The 21655-nt window shown below is 30.8% G+C and overlaps 1 protein-coding gene across 1 annotated transcript in view; it reads left to right on the forward strand.

The window, feature by feature from the left end:
- Positions 1-21655, forward strand: part of LOC143239362 (protein turtle homolog B-like) — a 124805-nt gene that overhangs the window by 53047 nt on the left and 50103 nt on the right. The window contains exon 2 of the mRNA XM_076480361.1: positions 680-1012. Within this exon, the coding sequence (XP_076336476.1) occupies positions 680-1012 (333 nt within the window). The remainder of the gene's footprint in view (positions 1-679; positions 1013-21655) is intronic.

Raw genomic sequence — 21655 nt, forward strand, 5'->3', positions numbered from 1 at the left:
TTTTGGTCTATTTTTTTGAAATACAATTATCCAACAGATGAAGATATAGTATTGTATTCCATTTATTTTGTGTTGAGATTAAAACTTGTAAAATTGGTCAAACTGCTTTAGTAAGAAATTAGTCAAAACCCTAAGTAGAATATTATGCTCTCAGTTTGTTTTTTATTGTTCGACTTTAATGTTGTTCTTCTGTCTTCTGAATTTCATTTAATTTCACATTCCATTGGTTAAAAATTTTACTTTTCAAAAATCAGCAGTTTCTTTTCCTGGTATTATTACTTCAAAATATATATCAATAATTTCGATGCATAAACATTTTCATAACAAAATAAATAAATATAACTCAATATAATATACAGTTTACTTAATATTACCGAATTTTGTAAATCAGTGAACTATATTATTGCATACGTTTAATTTACAATTTATGTATATTTCTTATTTCTCTTAACTCTCCAATTATTGTTTCTGACTTTTCAGACGAAATATTAATATAAGCAAAATACAGAACTCTCTTTCCTAAGAGTAATAAATAACTTTGAAATTTTATTTAAATATGCCGATCTAGATTTAAAAAAAATACGGTGTTAAAATATAGTACATGATTATTTCAGTTTGTGTAATAGTATGTTTTTATAATCTCTAAAACGTTTGTTTTTTTTTGTATTTGTATAAAAAGGTTTACCATCACATGAAGCTCTCAAAGGTAATGTTGCAGAAATTCCTTGCAACTTTACCACCGCTTCAGAAGAAATGATCGCGTTAATTTTGTGGTATAGAGGCAATTCTTCGACTCCAATTTATATTCTTGATGCGAGAAACGGCCTTACCAACCAGCCAAAACATTTTCCAAGCGATATCTTAGGAGACAGGGCATTTTTTGATGTTGATGTCACTCCTTCCGTCCTGAGAATTAAAGATGTTACTGAGGAAGATGGAGGAAGGTACAGATGTCGTGTCGATTATAAGCATGATCCAACAGAGAATATCTGCTTATGGCTAGATATTATTCGTAAGTACTTGAAATAGTATTGTTGTCTTTATATTTTATGATTTACCTTTGATTTTCTGCCAGTGATAGTTACATGTACATATTATCTACGTATTTGATAACGAAAAAACAACAAATGATTACCGACGAAAAACCTTGGCTTATCGTACAGTAAGAGCTTTACAAATAATATTTTAATTATTATAACCTATTATTTCTCAAGTAAAAATCAAATATTTAACGCATTTGTATTGGAATGCGTATTTTGATTAAACAGTTATAAAAACAATGCTTTTAATCGTTAAACGTGTATTTCCATTAATAAAAAATGAATAAATATTGGTTTTAAAGGCAGCATAATTCAAACGGTATTCAAGATTAACTTTTGCATATTTAAATACTTTTATAAATTAATATGCATTTATACATTACAATGTTTAATGTGATTATATATATATGTAAAATTAAACATTGCATAAAATTGTTTAAATTTAATGCTTGTAACTACATTTTACATAAATTTTCAACTTATTTCGATCATATACAGAAATATCTAGACAACTTTAACAGCTAAAAAAGAAACCCGGCTTGTTTATTAGATACTGCTTTAAAGGTTAGTCAAGCGTGTTAAGGCGTGCGACTCGTAATCTGAGGGTCGCGGGTTCGCATCCCGGTCGCGCCAAACATGCTCGCCCTTTCAGCCGTGGGAGCATTATAATGTGACGATCAATCCCACTATTTGTTGGTAAAAGAGTAGCCCAAGAGTTGGCGGTGGATGATGATGACTAGCTGCCTTCCCTCTAGTCTTACACTGCTAAATTAGGGACGGCTAGCACAGATAACCCTCGAGTAGCTTTGTGCGAAATTCAAAAACAAAACAAACAAATTAAAGGTTAGCTCTTTATTTACAATATTTTCGTATTCGAAATTTAGACTATGCAATTTGTTAACATATGTTATATTTTTTCTACTGTTAGCTCACATTTTGTAAACTCTAATACGATATACAGGTCAATAAGTTGTGTCACGTAAACACTTCTAAAATATAATTAAATTATTTAGAGAGAAAACATGTGAATGCATTTATTTTAAAATTTTTTAAAAGTCGAATTATGGTTTTTGACTGGAATTGAGTGCAAAGGTACTCAAGATCCTACCTGTGCTCACCCATCACGGGTATCGAAACTGGTTTCTAGTGGCGTGAGTCCGCGGACGTTCCATTTTTTCCACTAAGGGGCGTCGAATTATATATGACATTTCAAATATTTAAGACCATATAATTACACACCATTGTAACTGCAGTAGAAAACATAATAGGATTCTATGAAAAGCTTTAAAACTTGAAACTTTAAAAATTTTGGGAAGAAAAAATATTTTACAAAAAATTAAAAATAAATTAAAAGTTAATATATAAAACGCCTCTGGACAATTTTCCTTCTTTATATTCAATCTTGAAAGCTTACGAAATCACTGTGTTAATTTTTATTTTAAATCATTAAATAAATATAGTCTGTGACGAACAACAAACGACTGTATAAATGAGATACGATACAATGAAATTGAACTGACCAGAAAAACATTGGTGATGCACATACAACGATTTCTTGCAATTTTTGTCGAATTTATTAATGACAGTATATATTATTACAATAAAAACAAAAGGGGGAATGAGTTGTACAATACACCAATATTTCATGTTAGCCATTTTCTCTGCCCACAATATTATATATTGTTTTTACGCTAACATACAACGTATCAATGTGTGATATTTTACCAACTGTCTTATATTACTTTCCACTATTTAGTTCAGTTGTTTAATCGCATTTTGATCTGATCAATTTTTACGTAAGCCCACACAACCTCAGCAATTAACGTAATGGATCTTGTGGTGTCTAAAACACGGTTTTGAGCGTTCAATTGGCCTCTTTACTGAAAATAAATGTTTTTAAAAGATTTGCTACAGGCTTGGAATAATTATACTGCTAAAAGATGAATCTCCTACTGATGAGGTGTGTTCCTGAGGGAAAAGCATGATGAATAAGAAAGTGCCTATATTTACCAGAAATCAATTTTATTTATATCTCCAACATCGTTGGCTGAGATACAGCCCTATACGTGTACTCATCCCTCACCGTGCTCAACTGTAAATGTTGCACATCGACTACAATAGTGATCTTTTAGGTGAACTGTAATCGATTATTGCTGAGCAATTCGAACTCCAATTGATCTATAAAAGCAAACATCTTTACCTTTGTTTATATCACTGCTTATGAATAAGTGCTCGTATTACCCTTTTGGTTTAGATATCGTTTTTCAGTATTAGATTTCGAGTGGGTACTCGTCGATAAAGTTATCTTAATACTGATGCTTTAGATGTAACATACACACATTTATTTACAACAATATCTTGCTAACACTATTTTATACGCACCTGTAGCACTGTATTTCAGTCATGGAACCATGACTGTAATCACATTACTAATACTGAGCATTGTATGCGTGTTTTTTTTCTTTATAGGCTTCATACAGTGTGACACTTTCTTATTCGCCGCATGTAAAAGTGAACATGTTGTAAACTATCATCATGTGACTTTGTTTAGGAACTATTCATTCTCAGATTCGATAATGTAGATTGTCCCACAATATTTGTCTGTTATTCCATTTTTCATCTTTTTATATTAATTGTTAATGCTTTACACTACTAGTTTGTCAAAATGCTTAGAAAAATATCATGTTTGTATTTTTTCAAAATTCAATATAATTAAGATGTCAAAGTGAACTATCTTCTTACTCGTTGTAAATCAAATTATGTGCTACTTTTGTTCAAAATAATGAAATGGTGTTTTTCGTTTAGTAAGCGAGTCATATGAATTAGTAGTAACATATCTTTTCTTTTGTATTTAGAGAAAATGAGATATATCTGGTGCGTAAAGCATCTATATCTGATTGCTATTCAAGATATTGTTTTTACGTATCGAAAGAAACATGATTATATACTATTACTTGTTAAATAAATAATAGATCATTGTACTTATAGCAAACAATTTGGATAGAATAACGGTTATCATTACTTAGACAGTAACAAGCGAAAAATTGGATGTTTTGTAGCAATACTTAAGGTACTGTTAAGAACTTGTCTATGTTAACAATGTCTGATTAATTAAGGTGATATTTCAAATTAAATAAAAATATAAATAGATATTTGATGTGAGATTAATGCTCATAGTTTTTACATAAAACGTAATGTAATAAATCAGTGTTTTTAGGATTATTTGAGAATATGCTTAGGAGGCAAAATTTAAGCTAATGTGATTAATCCACTAACCGTATCTCTGAGAGATAAGTTAGGACAAATTTTACAAGTCTAATATGTTTTCAAAATTACTGTGTGTGCATGATATCTCACATCCTATGTAATAGTACCAAACACTTAATTTATCATTTTTTTAAAGATTAATAACCATCCATTTAATTTACTAATGTTTATTACCTGCAAATATCGGCCTTTGAAAAAATGAGTCTTCAATTAATACTTTTTAAATGTCTGTTTTACTAATATCTATAAAATATCAAAATGTTTATGAAGCATTAAAATATTCTATAACTCGCAATAAGATCCAAATCTTCCGAATTAACAAAGCTAGTTTAGTAAATTTTCCTTTATTTTATATAGTCTAAGACGTTTAAAATCAATAATATTTAAAAGTTGAGTTTTCTGAATTCTGTAATGGCGTGGATATTGATTTCTTAACATAATTGTTCATGTTTATTAAATATTTGTTTATATTTATTTTTCTGTTTGATATTTGTCTCAATGTTAGTCCTAGTATCAATACAAAATAAGAAGATAATAAGCCTAAAAATAACGTTATTTCGGAAATGTTTCATGTTTGTATTTTTATATAAACATTATATTAAAATATTTTTGTTTTCTTTATTGAATTTGTATCAATGGTTTTATTCTGAATTGATTAACTCAATTTGAAAGAATAGTTGAAATACCTTTTTTAAATTATATGGGAAATTTTGTTTAGGCTGTATGATATTAACAGTTTATTCTTCATTTAATTTAGTTAATATTATTTGAAGTAATATATATATGTATTAATTACCTCAAGTTTTATGCGTTTCTAATATTGTATAGAAGTAAAATGCTGAAACATAAAGAATACTTAGAGAAAATATTTTCTATCACCACGGTGACTTAATAATACACGTGAAAACTTATTACACTAAAATTCAAGTTTCGAAATACGTGATGTGTACACTCAGATATCCTAATATGTACCATCGTGCTTATAAAAAACATTATAATTGCTGATTTATTGAGTACGTCGTTTTGAAAAGACGTGAAGTTTCATAAATCAGTTACATGAAAAGATGGGATTAAATAATCTCTCATCGTAATTTCATGCTGTTATTAAATATCTATTATTTCGGATGTGCTTAGATTAAATGTAACCAAACTTTTATTTTGATAATTATATGGACTATTCAGGACAAATAAAGACAATATTTTTAATATATATGTATATATATACATATACGCGCTGTAGAATTGTGTATGGTACTGGAAAAGTTCTATCGTTAAAATTCAAAATATTTGCATGTTGATTTTACTTTAAAGGCTCTTATTAATAATTTTTCGACTCTAAATTAAGAGTAATAACACATTAATTTATATGTATATTTTTATAAAATTAAGAAATGAAAAATATAACTCTTATATTTTAAACTTTATTTATATTGTTCATTTGAAACTTAATTTTTATTATTTTTCAAAACTATTATATTTTCATTGCTTTTATTATTGATTATACATTGAAGAAAATCCCGTGATTTAACAAACTGGTTTAAGAATGAACGTTTTAGGAAAAGAGAAATGATTTTGTTTGGCGGGTGTTGTTCACACCATTTTGGATAAAACGACTTTATTAGTCTTATAAGAAATATTTTTACTCTACTGATAATTATTTAGTTCAACAGCTTCGGTTTTACCTTTACTCGGTTTGGTATATTTTTATGCTATATTAAGAATATCTGACGTATTAGGCTGTTTTTATTTTGTACATATATATAAGGGCCCGGCATGGCCAGGTTAGTTAAAGCGTTTGACTCGTAATCCGAGGGTCGCGGGTTCAAATCGCCATCGCACCAAACATGCTCGCCCTTTCAGCCGTGTAGGCGTTATAATGTGACGCTTAATTCCATTATTCATTGGTAAAAGAGTAGCCCAAGAGTTGGCGGTGGGTGATGATGACTATCTACCTTACCTCTAGTCTTACACTGCTAAATTAGGGACGGATAGCGCAGATAGCCCTCGTGTTGCCTTGTGCGAAATTCAAAAACAAACAAACAAACTAGTAAAAAAATACAAATATACATATATATATGTTATATAATATTTCCACTGCCAGTTACAAGCGTTTAGAGGTTTTTAATATTTTCAAATACAACCAACGTTATGCAACACACACATACGCAGGCCACATAGTCAGACCACCAGTGGCTGCCTAACGTTAAAAAGTTGGTGTTTCTAATTTTCATTCTTGACAGAAAAAGGTCAACCTGCATTACTCTCGACCTAAACATATACTCTTATACCATTTAACAGAATTAACAATCTGTTCAAAATGAAACAAAAGCTAAAAGTTCGTGGCGTATTTAGTTAAATTAAATGTGTTCGAATTTCACAATATCTCATTTCCTTACGCTAACCGTTAGGCTATCCTCCATATCTCATTTTTTAAGTATTTTTAGTGGTTGGCATCTCCTACGGTGTCACTTATCATATAATATAGTTTATCTAAGGGTTGGTAATCCCAGGTTGTCGTATTTATCAATTTTTTTATAAGTGGGCTATGAGAAACAAAAACGTTTTTGAGCACCCCATATTTATCTCCTGAAGCTTTCTCACAAACTCTTGAAGACATCAAAACTGATATAACTACTAAGTTCATTCTCTCGTTGTCATTTTTGTGGTTAGGAGGGCTGGTACTCCAAATAAGTGGGACCTTAATTTTAAAATATTGTTAATTGTTGTATGCCATCAAATATTTTTGGCATTAATTTATTTTGGTAAAATGCTAATAATTTACCAAAAAGAAAATAAAGAAATGCAGATCTTGTTGTATAAAATATAACTTTTTATATATAATATCACAATCTGACATACAACAACAATTGCAAAACATAGGCACATGTTTCGTCAATTTTATACTATCAGGGGCCTATATATATACACGGTATATATACATATTTTTTCTCATTGATTGAAATATAAAACTCAAACAGCTTTTATTTTAATTTAATTTTTTTCAATTCTTGACTACATTTTGAAGTGATTAATCCTAAAAATATATATGTGTAATAATTTTACAAGTTTAAAGTATTATGCTATCAACAATAAAATCTGATAGGTATCTCGTTCACTTTTCTTTCGATGCCCGTGATGGGCAAAGCACAGATGGCCCATTGTGTAGCTTTGTACTTAACTTTCAAAACAAACGTTTTCTTTTGCAGATACAATTTCACTGGAACTCAAATGCTTTTTTTTTTTTTTACAGTTAAATTAAACGTAATCTATACAGTGAAAAAGAAAAACATAAATAAATGTTTAAGTGCCACAAAGAAAATCACATAAATGAATTTTACTAGTCGGTGTGATTTTGCTGTAAGGGTAATGCTATTATCCATGAAAAACTAAAGTAGCATTTTCTTAACAATAGCTCCTTTTTCTAGGAGCTCTATGGTTTATTTCTATAAAAGACCGCAGTCATTTAGACTTAATCTAGGTTTTCGTTACGATCGTTGCTTCAGTAATGGGATAACATTATTAGTGGGAAGAGGTCAGGTATTTCAATATTACATATAAATAAAAAGAGATTTTTTAAGATTCTACAATATTTCAACGTTTAGTTAAGATTATTTGCTTAACCTTTGATTATGTAGATAGTATATAATTTTAAATTTACAAAATATGTTTTCTAACTTTTTACTAATATGTATTGATAGATATATATTTCTGGTTTGAAACTATATTTTTCTGAAAACACGCATGTATGAGGTTCACAATGCATAATATTATTTCTTGTGATTTAAGGATTTTTTTATTGTACTTGAGACTCAAACATATCTTAAGCTGTTTCCCACTATTCATTATCGCCAAGTGGTTAAGGCGCTTGACTCGAAATGTGCGAGTCGCGGGTTTTAAATTCTGTCTCACTAAACATGCTCGCCTTTTCAGCCATGGGGCGTTTTAATGTTATGGTCAATTCCAGTATTTGTTAGTAAAAGAATAGCCAAAGAGTTGACTGGGGGTGGTGATGATTTGCCTCTTTCCCTCTGGTCTTTCACTGCTAAATTTGAGACGGTTGAAGTAGATAACCCTCATGTGGCTTTGTGCGAAATTTAAAACAGACCAAACTAAGTATTCATTATTAGTCATTTCACTTACTGTTTCTAGTTTTTTGGAATTTTTATATGTGGTAATTACATGCATAAGTTACTGTAACCTGTAAGGTTCTCTGCTATTTTGGTAGCACAGTAACATATGTTACTGTATACGTTTAACGTGCATTAATCAAGTATGTTTTTTTCACTACATATACAGATCTTATATAGTGATTATCATATAGTTATGAGATAACTACCTTTCGCAATAAGTTTGTCAAAACCGTCAAATCATAAAACTTGGCTTACTTTAGCATGCAAGCTGCTCCTAGAAACTGGAATGTATTTAGTAACATCATATTTAAGTGTGTTTTCTTACTGCAAAGCCACGTCGGGCTATCTGCTGAGCCCACCCAGGGGAATAGAATCCCGGATTTTAGCGTTGTAAATCCGTAGACTTACCGCTGTATTAGCAGGGTGTCGTATTTAAGTATTAATAGAAAAAATAAATGTAAATCATTGAGTAGATAATATCCGGATTTTTTCTTTCATTTTTATGTAAATAAATATCTGAAAATAGAAATGTGAAAGATAATGACTGGTTTATCTGGTGCTTTATTTTTGGAGTTGATTTTTTTTTTAAATCTTTTCCATCTGAAAGTATCAATCGCTTGAAATATTTATAGAATAAAACAAAAGTCTCTTTTTTGATTAACTTAAAAAAGACGTATTTTGTTGCAAGTGTTGTTTGCTGTTTATTATGAGCTATCTGCACCCTGTCGTTTACTGAGAATCAAATCATTTTAACGTTGTAAATCTATAAAGTTAAATCTCACCTACTGAGAGACTTGTACACAAAAAAGAATAATGTTTTATCTGCATTACTAAAATAAATGTATTATACAAACTATTTACCATGATTAAGGGACTGTCTGAATTAATGTTTCATGTATATATATATATATATATACTATATATTACTGTTATTATAAAGTACGGTAGTACTTTACGGGTGGGATCGATAAGGATTCAAAATAATTCATACTCCGTAAAACTACTCTATTAAATTCCTAAACAAGTAACGGACCATTCAAAATAATAGTTGCTATGTATTATAGTAAAATATATTAATAATACGCTAAAAAAATCATTAACACTTTACGCAAAACAATTTAAAAATTCTAAAACACTAACTTTTATCGTCTACTACCTATGTGATCATGTCAGCGGATGTAGTACCTGGACGACTATGTGTATTGCTACAAGATTTCTCCAGCTTACTTGATTAGTCTGTATCTGCTTTTGATATTCCGATAAATATGTACACATTATTTTAATAAGTTGTAAACACATCATGTATATACTAAAATATATATTCAACCAAATTCAAAGCAATATAGGACGTTAAATCTTAATGGATAGACACGTGAATTTTCTGAAGGTAAAATATATTTTTTATTAAGGTACAACATAAAATATATACAACATGTTTTTTTTTTTAAAATAATGAGTTTGAAAATGAAGTAGAAACACTGGCACAAAAAAGTGATGAAACAATAATCAGAACCACAATCACAAACTTAGAAAATCCATACTTTGGCAGCATTGTACACCTATCTGTAAGGTAAAATAAGGATTACATTTTATAAATTTTTAACTGTGGTCATAGCTCTAGCTATGAGAGACATAACTATAATAGAAATATATATATGCTGTATGCATTCCATGGATGTATAAAAACTGAACAAATAAATAGGAATAAAATTAAAATTGTAATGGAAATTAGGAATCATTGGTTATCTACTACCAGAAAAATCCAGAACAAAATAACTGCTCCAATAAAAAGTACACAAATAAGCGTTTGTTTGTTTGTTTTCAAATTTCGCACAAAGCTACTCAAGGGCTATCTGTGCTAGCCATCCCTAATATAGCAGTGTAAGACTAGAGGGAAGGCAGCTAGTCATCACCACCCACCGTCAACTCTTGGGCTACTCTTTTACCAATGAATAGTGGGATTGACCGTCACATTATACGCCCCAGGCTGGGAGGGCGAGCATGTTTAGCGCGACGCGGGCGCGAACCCGCACAAATAAGCGAAGTGATGTTAATTGGATATATTTTAAAACGATTTTCAATTCCTACTTTGGTTAACATTTTGATCCATATATCTTAATTAAGCAGTCAAAATTTACTTCATTTAGTTGTGTACCTTTTATTGCAGAATTTGTTTTGCCTTGGATACTTCTTATTGCAATTATACGAATAACAAACAGTCCCTACTTCCGTTAAAATTTTATTTTTTTTCTTATTTGTATGTATATATCTGTAGGAGAAAATTCAAATTTTGCATAGAAAACACTTTTTATTGTAGCATTTTGTTTCTGAATACACACAATTTATAAAATGTGAATACACTGAAATATATTTAATGTATTTAAAACAGTTAAGTGGCATGTTAGACTTCTCATGTAATTGGCTAGGTACATGGAGATCTAAACGAATATAACGACCGTGCTACGCGTTTCAATAACTGTGAGGTTAAACGTAAGTGGGTCAAACCTATATTACAACACGTGATATCCATCAGGCGCCTATAATTCAAGAGACACTTTTAGCGGAATGACGTGATGAAAAATAACGAAACGATCTACTTGCTTCTCTGGTAGAAAACTCCATATCTGTTAATGCTTTTTAGACCTGATTATTTGTGGAAAAGTATTAAAACACAAAAGGGTAATTGTGCCAATATTCTAAATGTTTATAAACAAATGAAGAAATTCAGATGCAAAATCCTTAACACCTTTCGTAATGCATATTACTGTCTACGCTCACCTCTCCCTAAGTATATAGTTATGTTGTTTGTACTTCGCCACTCCTAATTTCATTTTGCAAAATTCATATACACACTTACATACATTATTCTTAGGAAGTATAGCACTCGAAACCGGGTTTTGATTTCCCGTGATAGACACAGAAGATAACCCATGCGGTTTTGGTGTAAAACAAACATACATAAACATACTTTTAATTATATAGATGTTATGTAAGGAAACTATTCATAGCTGTAACAAAGACTAGTTTATCGTCGATAACATTTTTAAAGATAAAATGGGAAAATAGAAAGCTGTTAATGTGCTAATAAACTGTTTTAAACATACATATATTTTAAAAGTCTTAAATATTTACCCATTGTTTTGAAATATTAAGTCAATTATAACTACGACCACATATATTTACTTACTATTCAAATATACAAAACTGGAGCTTCAGCGCAGTGCAGTTTTGATCAAAACATGCCAGTTTTCAATTAGGAATACACTACTAACAGATCTTTGTACTTTATTTCAGATGTGGTTTCATAGGTTGACCAACTGTTTATTAACAATCTTAAGATACAATATTTAGGAAATAGTTAAATTTGAATGACTGGATTTTGCATCATCTAAAGTTGAAATATTAAAGGGTAACTACAAGTAAAAACAGGTTGGTTCACAAAGGGCATAAAAGATAAAATTAAAAAAAAAGCATTACAAATTTAAGGAAATTTAAATTTATTGATATTATAGAATATTATAAAAGACTAAGAACGTTGGTCAAACAGGATATTAAGACAACGAGAAGGATGTTTTGAATAGCATTTAGCTGAAAATATAAAAATCAAAAGTAAGGGTTTTTCAAAGCACATTATGGGTAAACAAAATGTAAGGATGGAGATAGGGCCCTTGAGGGATGAGAAAGGAAAGCTTGTATCTAAAGATTATGAAATGGCTAGGTTATTAAATTTGGCTTATTTTTCAGTTTTTACTAATGAAGACTTAAGCATTATTCGTAATCTTGAACAATTGTAAGATGAAAACAAAGTTGAACAAGACAACTACATAAATGTTGAGCTTGTTAAAATAAAATTGGAAATTTTTTAAATTTTAAAATTGATAAGACCTCACTCGCCAACAGATTGGAAATTAGTCAATGTCACTTTTGTCTTCAGGGGAAGTAATAGAAGTTTAATAAGTCTATTAATATTACATCATTTGTGGGAGAAGTTCTGGAAAATCTGATAAAAGGTACTCTTCAAAGTCATTTAACAAAATTTAACATGTTATCGGACTGTCAACAAGGTTTCATTAAAGGAAAAATCTTCCCTTACAAATCTACGACATGCTTTGAAAATGTTACTGCATATGTAGGAGGGGATAATGGAGTGGATTTGATAAATCTGGATTTTTGAAGAAAGTGGAGCATAAGTTAATTAACTGGATAAAAGAATGGCGTGATGAAAGAAGCTCAGTCAAACTGGATTAATATTGCAAATGGTGTGCCTCGGGCCTCAGTCTCAGGTCTATTGCTATTTTGATTTACATTAATGGCATAGATAAAGGAATGGTCAATAAATTACTTAAATTTGCTAATGATATCATTATTTTAAGTGTTTTTGGCTTAGAAAAGAACACCACAGCTTTACAAAAGGATTTAAATAATTTAGTGAGTTAAGCAAATAAATGGCAGATAGGCTTTAATCATGATTCTATTAAAACATTGCATGTAGGTTATAATAGTTTGAAATATAACTATAATTTGGATGAAAATAACCTTAACAGTTGTATGAAAGAAAAGAGTCTTGGTGCAATAGTTGATCAGTGTGCTATTGTTAGTGGTAGAGCAAATATAATTTTAAATTGTATCTGTATAAATATAGAAATCAACTCTAAAGAGGCTATAATTTCATTGTGTTGATCGCTAGTTAGGCCACATATGAAGCATTCTGTTCAGTCTTTGGCTCCTTATCTTAGAAAAGAGATTGAATTGTTGGAAAGGTTTCACAGGATGGTTACTGGAACGGTATCTGGAATGGAGGGGTTGTCATATGAGGAGAATTAAAATCCATAAAATTGCTTTCTCTTGAAAAAAGAAGAGCTAGAAAGGTTCTGATTGAAGTATTTTAAATTGTTAAAGAAATTGATGATGCTCATGCGTCATTATTTTTCATACTGATCTACGAGAAGTACAGAGCTCGGTGACACACATATAGAGTTAAGGAAGCCAGAATCCGTCTTCATTAAAGATAATTTAATTTTTCAAATATTGTAGTTGGCCTATGAAATGGGTTGCCTTCGAATGATATGGAGGCAGTGAAGTTTTGAAATAGCTTACTAGTTATATCAACGATAAAGGCTGGCTTTAATTATTTTATTTAATAGTTTTGGATTCGCATAGAGGATGGGACAGCTGAAATGAACCAATAGGTCCCTTGTTGTCCGTAAACATTTTGCTACGTTATGTTAAAACATATTTATATTGGATACCTTTTAATAAATTACAAATAAGTGGTAACGTCCACAATAAGAAAGATAACATTTATAAAATAATTTGTTTGAGTATTTTTTTAATTTTGTAGAAAGATACACGATGGCTATTTACGATAACCAACCATAATTTAAAAATTTTAGACTATAGGGAATGCAACTAGTCAATCCCACTCACTGCTAACTGTGGGGGTATTTTTTACCAACAAAGAGTGGAATTTATTGTTACATTATAACACCCCCATTGTTGCAACGGCTAACATGTTTGGTAGGAAGGTTGTTAGAACCCGCAACCCGCAGATTGTAAGTCGAGTGACCTAACCACTAGGCCATGCCGAGCAATAATTGTTAAGAACGAACCAATTATTCCCCTGCTGTAGTTGAGTTTATTATTTTCTCTTTAATATCTTTTAAACTATGGCCAGATAATTACGGCATTCGACTCGCAATTTCAGGGTCACGGGTTTGAATCTCCGTCACAACAAACATGCTCGCCCTTTCAGCCGTGGAAGAGTTATACGGTGACAATCTATCCCACTATTAGTTGATGAAAGCGTACCTCAAGATTTGGCGGTGAGTGGTATTGACTAGCTGCCTCATCTGTAGTCTTAAACTGCTAAATTAGAGAAGGTTATCACGAATAGCACTTGTGTAACTTTGCTACAAAAATCTTAATTTATTTCCAAATTAACAAAAGTTTTCAGGAAACTACGTAAAAGTCTAAGAAAATCAGTTACGAGCACTGTGCATATACACATCAAAGAAACCGCAAAAGGTCTGATATTTCACCTCATAAATAAATTATTCTTCATTACAACCTGGATAATTATTTCTAATAACAGTGCATACATCATAGTAAACTGAATTTGTGATTAAAAGTCTGTTTCAGTTAAAACAAAACACTTTTTTTTACTGTTCGTCAAGATGTACTGAATGAAATATTGGCATCAAGAGGAAGAAGTTATCCTAATGATGGTCATTTAAAGAGTACTTAAAATTATCAGTGAAGAAAAAATGCATCAAGTTTCTTCTCATATTAGAAAGAGTAGAAATTGCACATATTAATAGATTTATAAATTTATCACATGCTCAAAATCTCAGCACTTTTATGCGTTGAGTAAAGACAGCAAGTTTATGGAAAAATATGGAAAAATTTTGAAATATTATATACACAGTACAAGTATTATATTCATATAAATAAGATATATAATAATCTACAAAATGTATAAAATTTTGACTTTATTTTCTGTAAGCAACGTAATATGTTGAGCGTTGTTTACTGAAATAATCATGCTTTATATTTCTAGCATGCTTTACATTGATGACATGATACACTTATATTCTAAGTGTTCTACAAACATTTCTATATGTTGTCATTTATTGAAATATTTATAAGCGTCTCCAAAATTTACTTACTCATGTAGTGTTTTAGTTTCCTTATTATTTCCGATTCTATTTAAAGTCCTTACTAATTCCTTATATACACTATTTAAATGCATAGCTATCCAACAATATATCTAGCCTCCTTTATTCTGCCGTTTCCCATTTGACGTTTGTGTTTTCAATTAATTGAGTATGAAGAATTGTTCTAGAATGTTGTTTTGACATATTTATTCTAAGCCATATGCTTGCTTTGGATAAAAAAGAATCGCTAAAGACAATTAGTAGTGAAACATTTTCACAGTCATATTCAGTGTATATCAAAGCTGAAAAGATATTAGTAATTATATAGAACAGAAGGTCATTCTATTGTGGCAGAACTTTTCGTATTGTTACGTTTTATAATTTATCTCGGATGAGTTTCCGATATGTTATGTTACGTATTGCGACTTCAAATAGGTAAAATTTTAACTTTATTTTAGAAGTTACTTAAATGTCGATGTGCAATAAATTTATAATATTTGCCAACAAGAGTGATACACACAATTTTCTTTCATAACACAAATATATTTCAATATATAAACAATGATACAATTTATATACAAAAGTTTCATAAACTTACAAATAATATTTTGTTTTCTATCTGGTCTGGAATTGAATATTTTACCGACGGTTCACGAAGAGTGGATTAATTCACTGTTGATACACTTGACAAGAAGCTAGCTAGCTTCTTCACACGTGAGCTTTATCTGACGAAAACATCCAATGTCCTCGTAAAAATACTAGCGTCCGAAGTTAATTCACTGAAGTTAAACGGTTTGTGATGTTCGAAATGTATAAACCTTCCTGGTCAAATATCTGTAGTTTTTTATGTGTATATAAGTGTTTATCACAGTTATAGCTTTTGAAGTTTATAGTATACTAACTGTAGCAAACCAACAACAATATTAAACTGCCTCTTGGTACTTTGATTTATAAACTTTAACGGTGAGGTTCTCGCTAGATAAACTAGTGCTTTTATAACACATATATTGTTGATTTTTACCCTCGAGAAGCTTCTACATATTTAGAGAACAGGCGGGACTTCGTTTAACAATGTACCTTACATGCATTTCTATACATATATTAAACTAAAACAAACAAAGCTATTCAAATAAATAACTAATAGTAAATACGTTACAATATATAGATGCACAATTGCTGATATTAAAGCGTAAAAGCTTATTTTTAATTGGAGCTTAGTTTCAGCATTTAGTTAATTTCTTTTCTGTCAATTTTATACAAGCTACTCTGTGAGACAAAACCTATTAGCATATCAGTAATGTTTGGAGCTTAGTTTCAGCATTTAGTTAATTTCTTTTCTGTCAATTTTATACAAGCTACTCTGTGAGACAAAACCTATTAGCATATCAGTAATTTTAAGATCACAACGGTCATAGTAATTTTCGTTGTATCGATACATAAGGTAGACTTTATTTGATCAATCATGACCGTCAAACCAGATATAACTATAATAATGATATTTCCTTGGGGCCATTAGTAATGATTCAGTTGTTATTTTTTACCACGTTTAAGCATATACATTTTTTACCTTTAGATGTAATTAAATAAAATTAAATATACTTACTGATCAGTAAATGTATCAAGTAACATTTTATATTTTTAAATGCGTTAATTAATGAAAGCTTTTTACTTACCATTCATGTTGCCTTATAAAACAATCCACGGATCGCGGGTTCAAATTCAAGACTTCTAAGATGTTTGAACATTTATGCAAATAAGTAATTTTGTTCTTTTTTTTAAGTAGAAAGCTAAACAAGAGCTATCAACATCCATTTTTTATCGTTATTGTTATAAAAACTCTTATGTTCTTAAACAAGCCATAATAGGTTAGTGGGGGAGGGACCATAATTAAATATTATTTGTTAAATTCATATAATTTAATAAAGGAACACTATTTTTAAGAATCATTTTCTACTTGTTGCATTTTATGGATAAGAAATTATGCTAGATTACAATAACAAATATCAAAAGCCCGGAATGGCCATGTGAGTAGGGTGCTGGACTCGTAATCTTTGATTCTCGAGCTCAGATTTCTGTTCGACCTTTTCAGCCGTGGGGTCAATCCCACTATTATTTTGTGAAAGAGTAACCCAAGAGTTGGCGGTTGGTGGTGATCACTAGGTGCTTTCCCTATATTTTTCACTCCTATATTATAGACGACTAGTGCAGATATCCCTCCTTTAGCGAAGCATGAAATTTATAAAAAGCACTAGAAATAAAGATACGAACATTTTATCTTACCAGAAACTTTTAACTGCATAAAGTATTTCACTCCCATCTTAAGAACTGCTTCGTAAGTTAGTATAAATTACTTCGTTGTCTTCCTTTTTGTTTCCTTTTTCAGTGTAATATTTCATAGTTAACTAAAAATAGCAATTTAAGCACGAATATAACAAAAAATATTTACGCACACATATATGTACGTATTACATTTTCCAAATATTTGATTCTTATTTAATTTATAACTTATAATTTATTTATTTTTACCCTGAAAAGAATGTTGCATGCATTGCATTCTTTCCAAATGTTCTGCTTTCTTTGACACGAAAAGATAAATAATTTTGGCCAAGGAAGCATAAATGTGTTTAATAGTTGATATGGCCAAAAACTACGATGTTGCACAGCACATGAAGCACAAACAGAGAGAAGCTGATTCCCATTTTCTCTTGTTGAAAGAATCACACATACATGTTCTTTGCTAACCATACAAGTAGAGACTTTTTCTATATATATATATATCCTTCTAGCTTAGTCTTCGTTGCAAAGTAACGATAAGTCAAGACAGGGAAATCTTCTTTGTCATTACTGTTATTGCTGGAGAAATCGATTGAAGGGTCCATATCTATTTTCACAACTTTTACTGAGATCCTACAAGACTTTCGCATGAACAGTTCAGTACATTTTATTGTCTCGATTAGATTACCATTTATAAAATAAATATCCTTTCAAAAACAAAGCCTTTACAGATTTTCTAAGTCTTTGGGGGAGAACATTTTATCAAGTTTTTCCCTTCCAATAATGATTAAATAACAAGTCAGAAATATATAAAAATAGTTAAAGAATAAACATATTTTGATTATGAAAAACAAAATCGCCTATTTCACAAGGAACAATAAGGGAGTAATCTATAAACTAATAAAATTTAAGAAAATTATTTAGAAAAACTTCTTTTTATATGCTTAACTTTCAAACGATTGAAATATATAGTAAACATTTATTACAGCATTGCCTATGTAAACTAATGTATGCTATTTTATATCTATATTTAACATTTAAAACTTTCTCAAAATGTTTAAGTGTTTCAAGTGAAAGTGGCCTAAAATGTTCTTAAAGCAGAACATTTCTTCCATTTTAACATGCAGGGCTAGAAATAAATTGCCGAGAATATAATCTATTCTAATTTAAAAATACACATAATTTCAAAATTACCTGTGACATTCATGATAAATATAGATCATTTTAAATTTATGGTAAAGCAAAAAACGATTCTTAGCTAAAGTTTATAGACTCGAACCTGTCACTATAAGGATTACAAAATTGACGCAGATAAATTTAGTCTCTAAGTTGTTCAATAGAAATCCTAAAAGTTTTTGTTTCCAACGTTTATTTAAAAGTACATCCACTATTAAGATATAGTAACGGTTGTTCAAAATGTGAAATGAGGGTTTTCATACGTTACATGCATGTGAATATGTTGCTAGAAAAAATTATTAATTAGTTAACTTTAAAGACATGGATGAAATTAACATCATATGATCTCCAGATAGGTTGTCTTTAGCATAAAAAAAATCAATAATTCTAAATCTGATGTGATTGGTTTTACTTCAAAGCATCCCTTTATATAATTTGTAAAACAAAAGTATCTGACATGTTTTAGCTTTGCCCATATGTCACGTTTTATTTGCCTTTACCTGTTATGTTCACCGAAGGAAATCGAACCTCTGATTTTAGAGTTGTAAATCCGAAGTCTTTCCTGTTCTCCCACAGGAAAATGTACAGAAGAAAAACGAATATGTTTAGTGTTATACTGTTTCAAAATCCTTCCGTATTCCCAAACTTCGGTCAATATGGATTGATTAAAGTTAATATATTGCACGACATCACATTTTTTAGTTAATCGTTGTTCATTTCTGTTATTGTAGGTTTTCCTAATCTTGACTATAATGTATAACCATGGCGACTCCTAAAATGCATAAGGGTAGGGGAGTGGGGATGATAATAGACATTTATTCATACACTGACTCTCCACGTAAGAAGTTAATATCTTGTCTTACTATAAAGTAAATATTAACTAATGTTTCTACTTCTGAGTGTATTTTTACTATCGGCCTGGCATGACCAGGTGGTTAGGGCGCTCGAATCGTAATCTGAGGGTCTCGGGTTCGAATCCCCGAACAAAATAAAATCGAAAGCAAGGTTTAAAACGCTGATTTCTCCAAGCCCGTTCCCTTGGCTGTGGTTTCGCTAGATAGTAGATAGGGACAGTGGGAATCTCGTTAATCCATTCATGCGCGTCACTAATTAGATGACGAGGCATTTGGCTATCTTAAGAGAGTCATAGTTAAGACATGTGGTTAAGACACTCGACTCGCAATCTGGAGGTCGCGCGTCAGAATTTTCGCCACGCCAAACATGCTCGCTCTTTCAGCCGTGGGGGCGTTATAATGTTACGATCAATCCCCACTATATCTTGGTAAAAGAGTAGCTCAAGAGTTGGCGGTGGGCGATAATGACTAGCTGCTCTTCTTCTAGTCTAACACTCCTAAATTGGAAACGACTAGCGCAAATAGCCCTCATGTAGCTTTTATGAATTTCAAAAACAAACAAACATTTTTACTATCTTAATGACAGCTGTTTTGTGAAAAATAAAACTGTTTTAATCTTAGTAATTATAAAGTACATTATTAAGATAATATAGAGCTAAATATTTAAAAATAAGGAAAATGTAATTAATACGCTGCACTTGAATACAATTTTTGCGGCCTTTTGCTATTTGTAGGTCGATTTATCTGTTTATTCGGAAACAATTTTTCATCAATAACACAATGAATGCATTAATATATTAAAATTATATATTGATAACAATGAAATCACCAAAGTTGTTGTCTTTCTTTCAGATAGTATGAATTACTATGGTATGAAAACTTACTCACTGATTTGTATGTATGTTTATAAATTTCGCGCAAAGCTACACATAAGGCTATTTGCCATAGCCGTCCCTAATTTAGCAGTATGAGACTAGAGGGAAGGCAGTTAGTCATCACCACTCACCGCCAACTCTTGAGCTACTCTTTTACTAACGAATAGTGGGATTGACCATAACATTATATCGCCTCCACGGCTGAAAGGACAAGCATGTTTGGTAAGACGGGAATTCGAACCCGTGACCCGCAGATTACGAGTCGACCGCGTTACCAATGCCGGGCCTACTGATTTGCATTGACTTATTTTATGTTAGTCAGTTGAACCTTTGTGATATATTTTACTGTGTAGGCCATAATCAGAATATTAATATTTCGTAGTCATTAAAATATTTATTTGTTGTTAGAAAACAACACATAAATAAAGAAAAGAAATTACACAGAGAATTATAAAATGGTTTAGACATCATTTAGAGCATGATAACTAGTAATATTCTATTTTTAATTTCTCCGATGCATATTTAAAATGATAGTTTGAAAAATACACTGCTGGCCAAAATCTTAAGGCCAATGAACATAAAGAAAAATATGCATTTTGCGTTGTTAGACTCAACCACTTATTTGAGTAGAGCTTCGAAAGATGAAAATAAGAAAAGAGAAAATAAAAGAAATAGCATTTAATAGGAAAAATGTGAACATTATGAAATTAACCTAAATACTAGCTGGTCAAAAGTTTAAGACCATACTGAAATAAAGCGTTAATCAGTAAATACGTAACGAAATTTATTCATTTGTGTTCAAGAATTAGCGTTGTCAACATCTCCCACTGATATATCCTGTGTTACAATGAGTAAAAACAATGCAAAGGCTAAAAAGTTGACAGAGTTTGAACGTGGCAGAATTTTCGAGCTGCAAAAGTAAGGTCTCTCTCAACGTGCTATCGCTGATGAGACTGGAAGTAGTAAAACTGCAGTAGCAATTTTTTTTTAAGAACCTGAGTGATACGGAACGAGAATTTCAAGTGATCAGCCTAAGAAAATTTTGCCGGCGTTTAGCAGGACGATTCGACGGGTTGTCCGGCAATACACCAACCGATCGTCGAACCAAAATAAGGCCTTTACGGACGCAGAATGTAGCTCAAGAACAATAAGACGCTATCTACGAGAGAAAGGCTTTAAAAATCATAAACGTCTTCAAAAGTCATGCCTTCTTCCACACCAAGAAACAGCTCGGTTAAACTTTGGTGAGAAGCACCAAACATGGGACGTAGAAAAGTGGAAGAAGGTTTTGTTCTCTGATGAGAAAATTTATCCTGGATGGTCCAGATGGTTTCCAACATTACTCGCACGATTAGGATATCCCACTGGAGACATTTGCTACACGAC

This window comes from Tachypleus tridentatus, chromosome 13 (assembly GCF_004210375.1).
Source record: "Tachypleus tridentatus isolate NWPU-2018 chromosome 13, ASM421037v1, whole genome shotgun sequence".
NCBI classification, from domain to species: domain Eukaryota; kingdom Metazoa; phylum Arthropoda; class Merostomata; order Xiphosura; family Limulidae; genus Tachypleus; species Tachypleus tridentatus.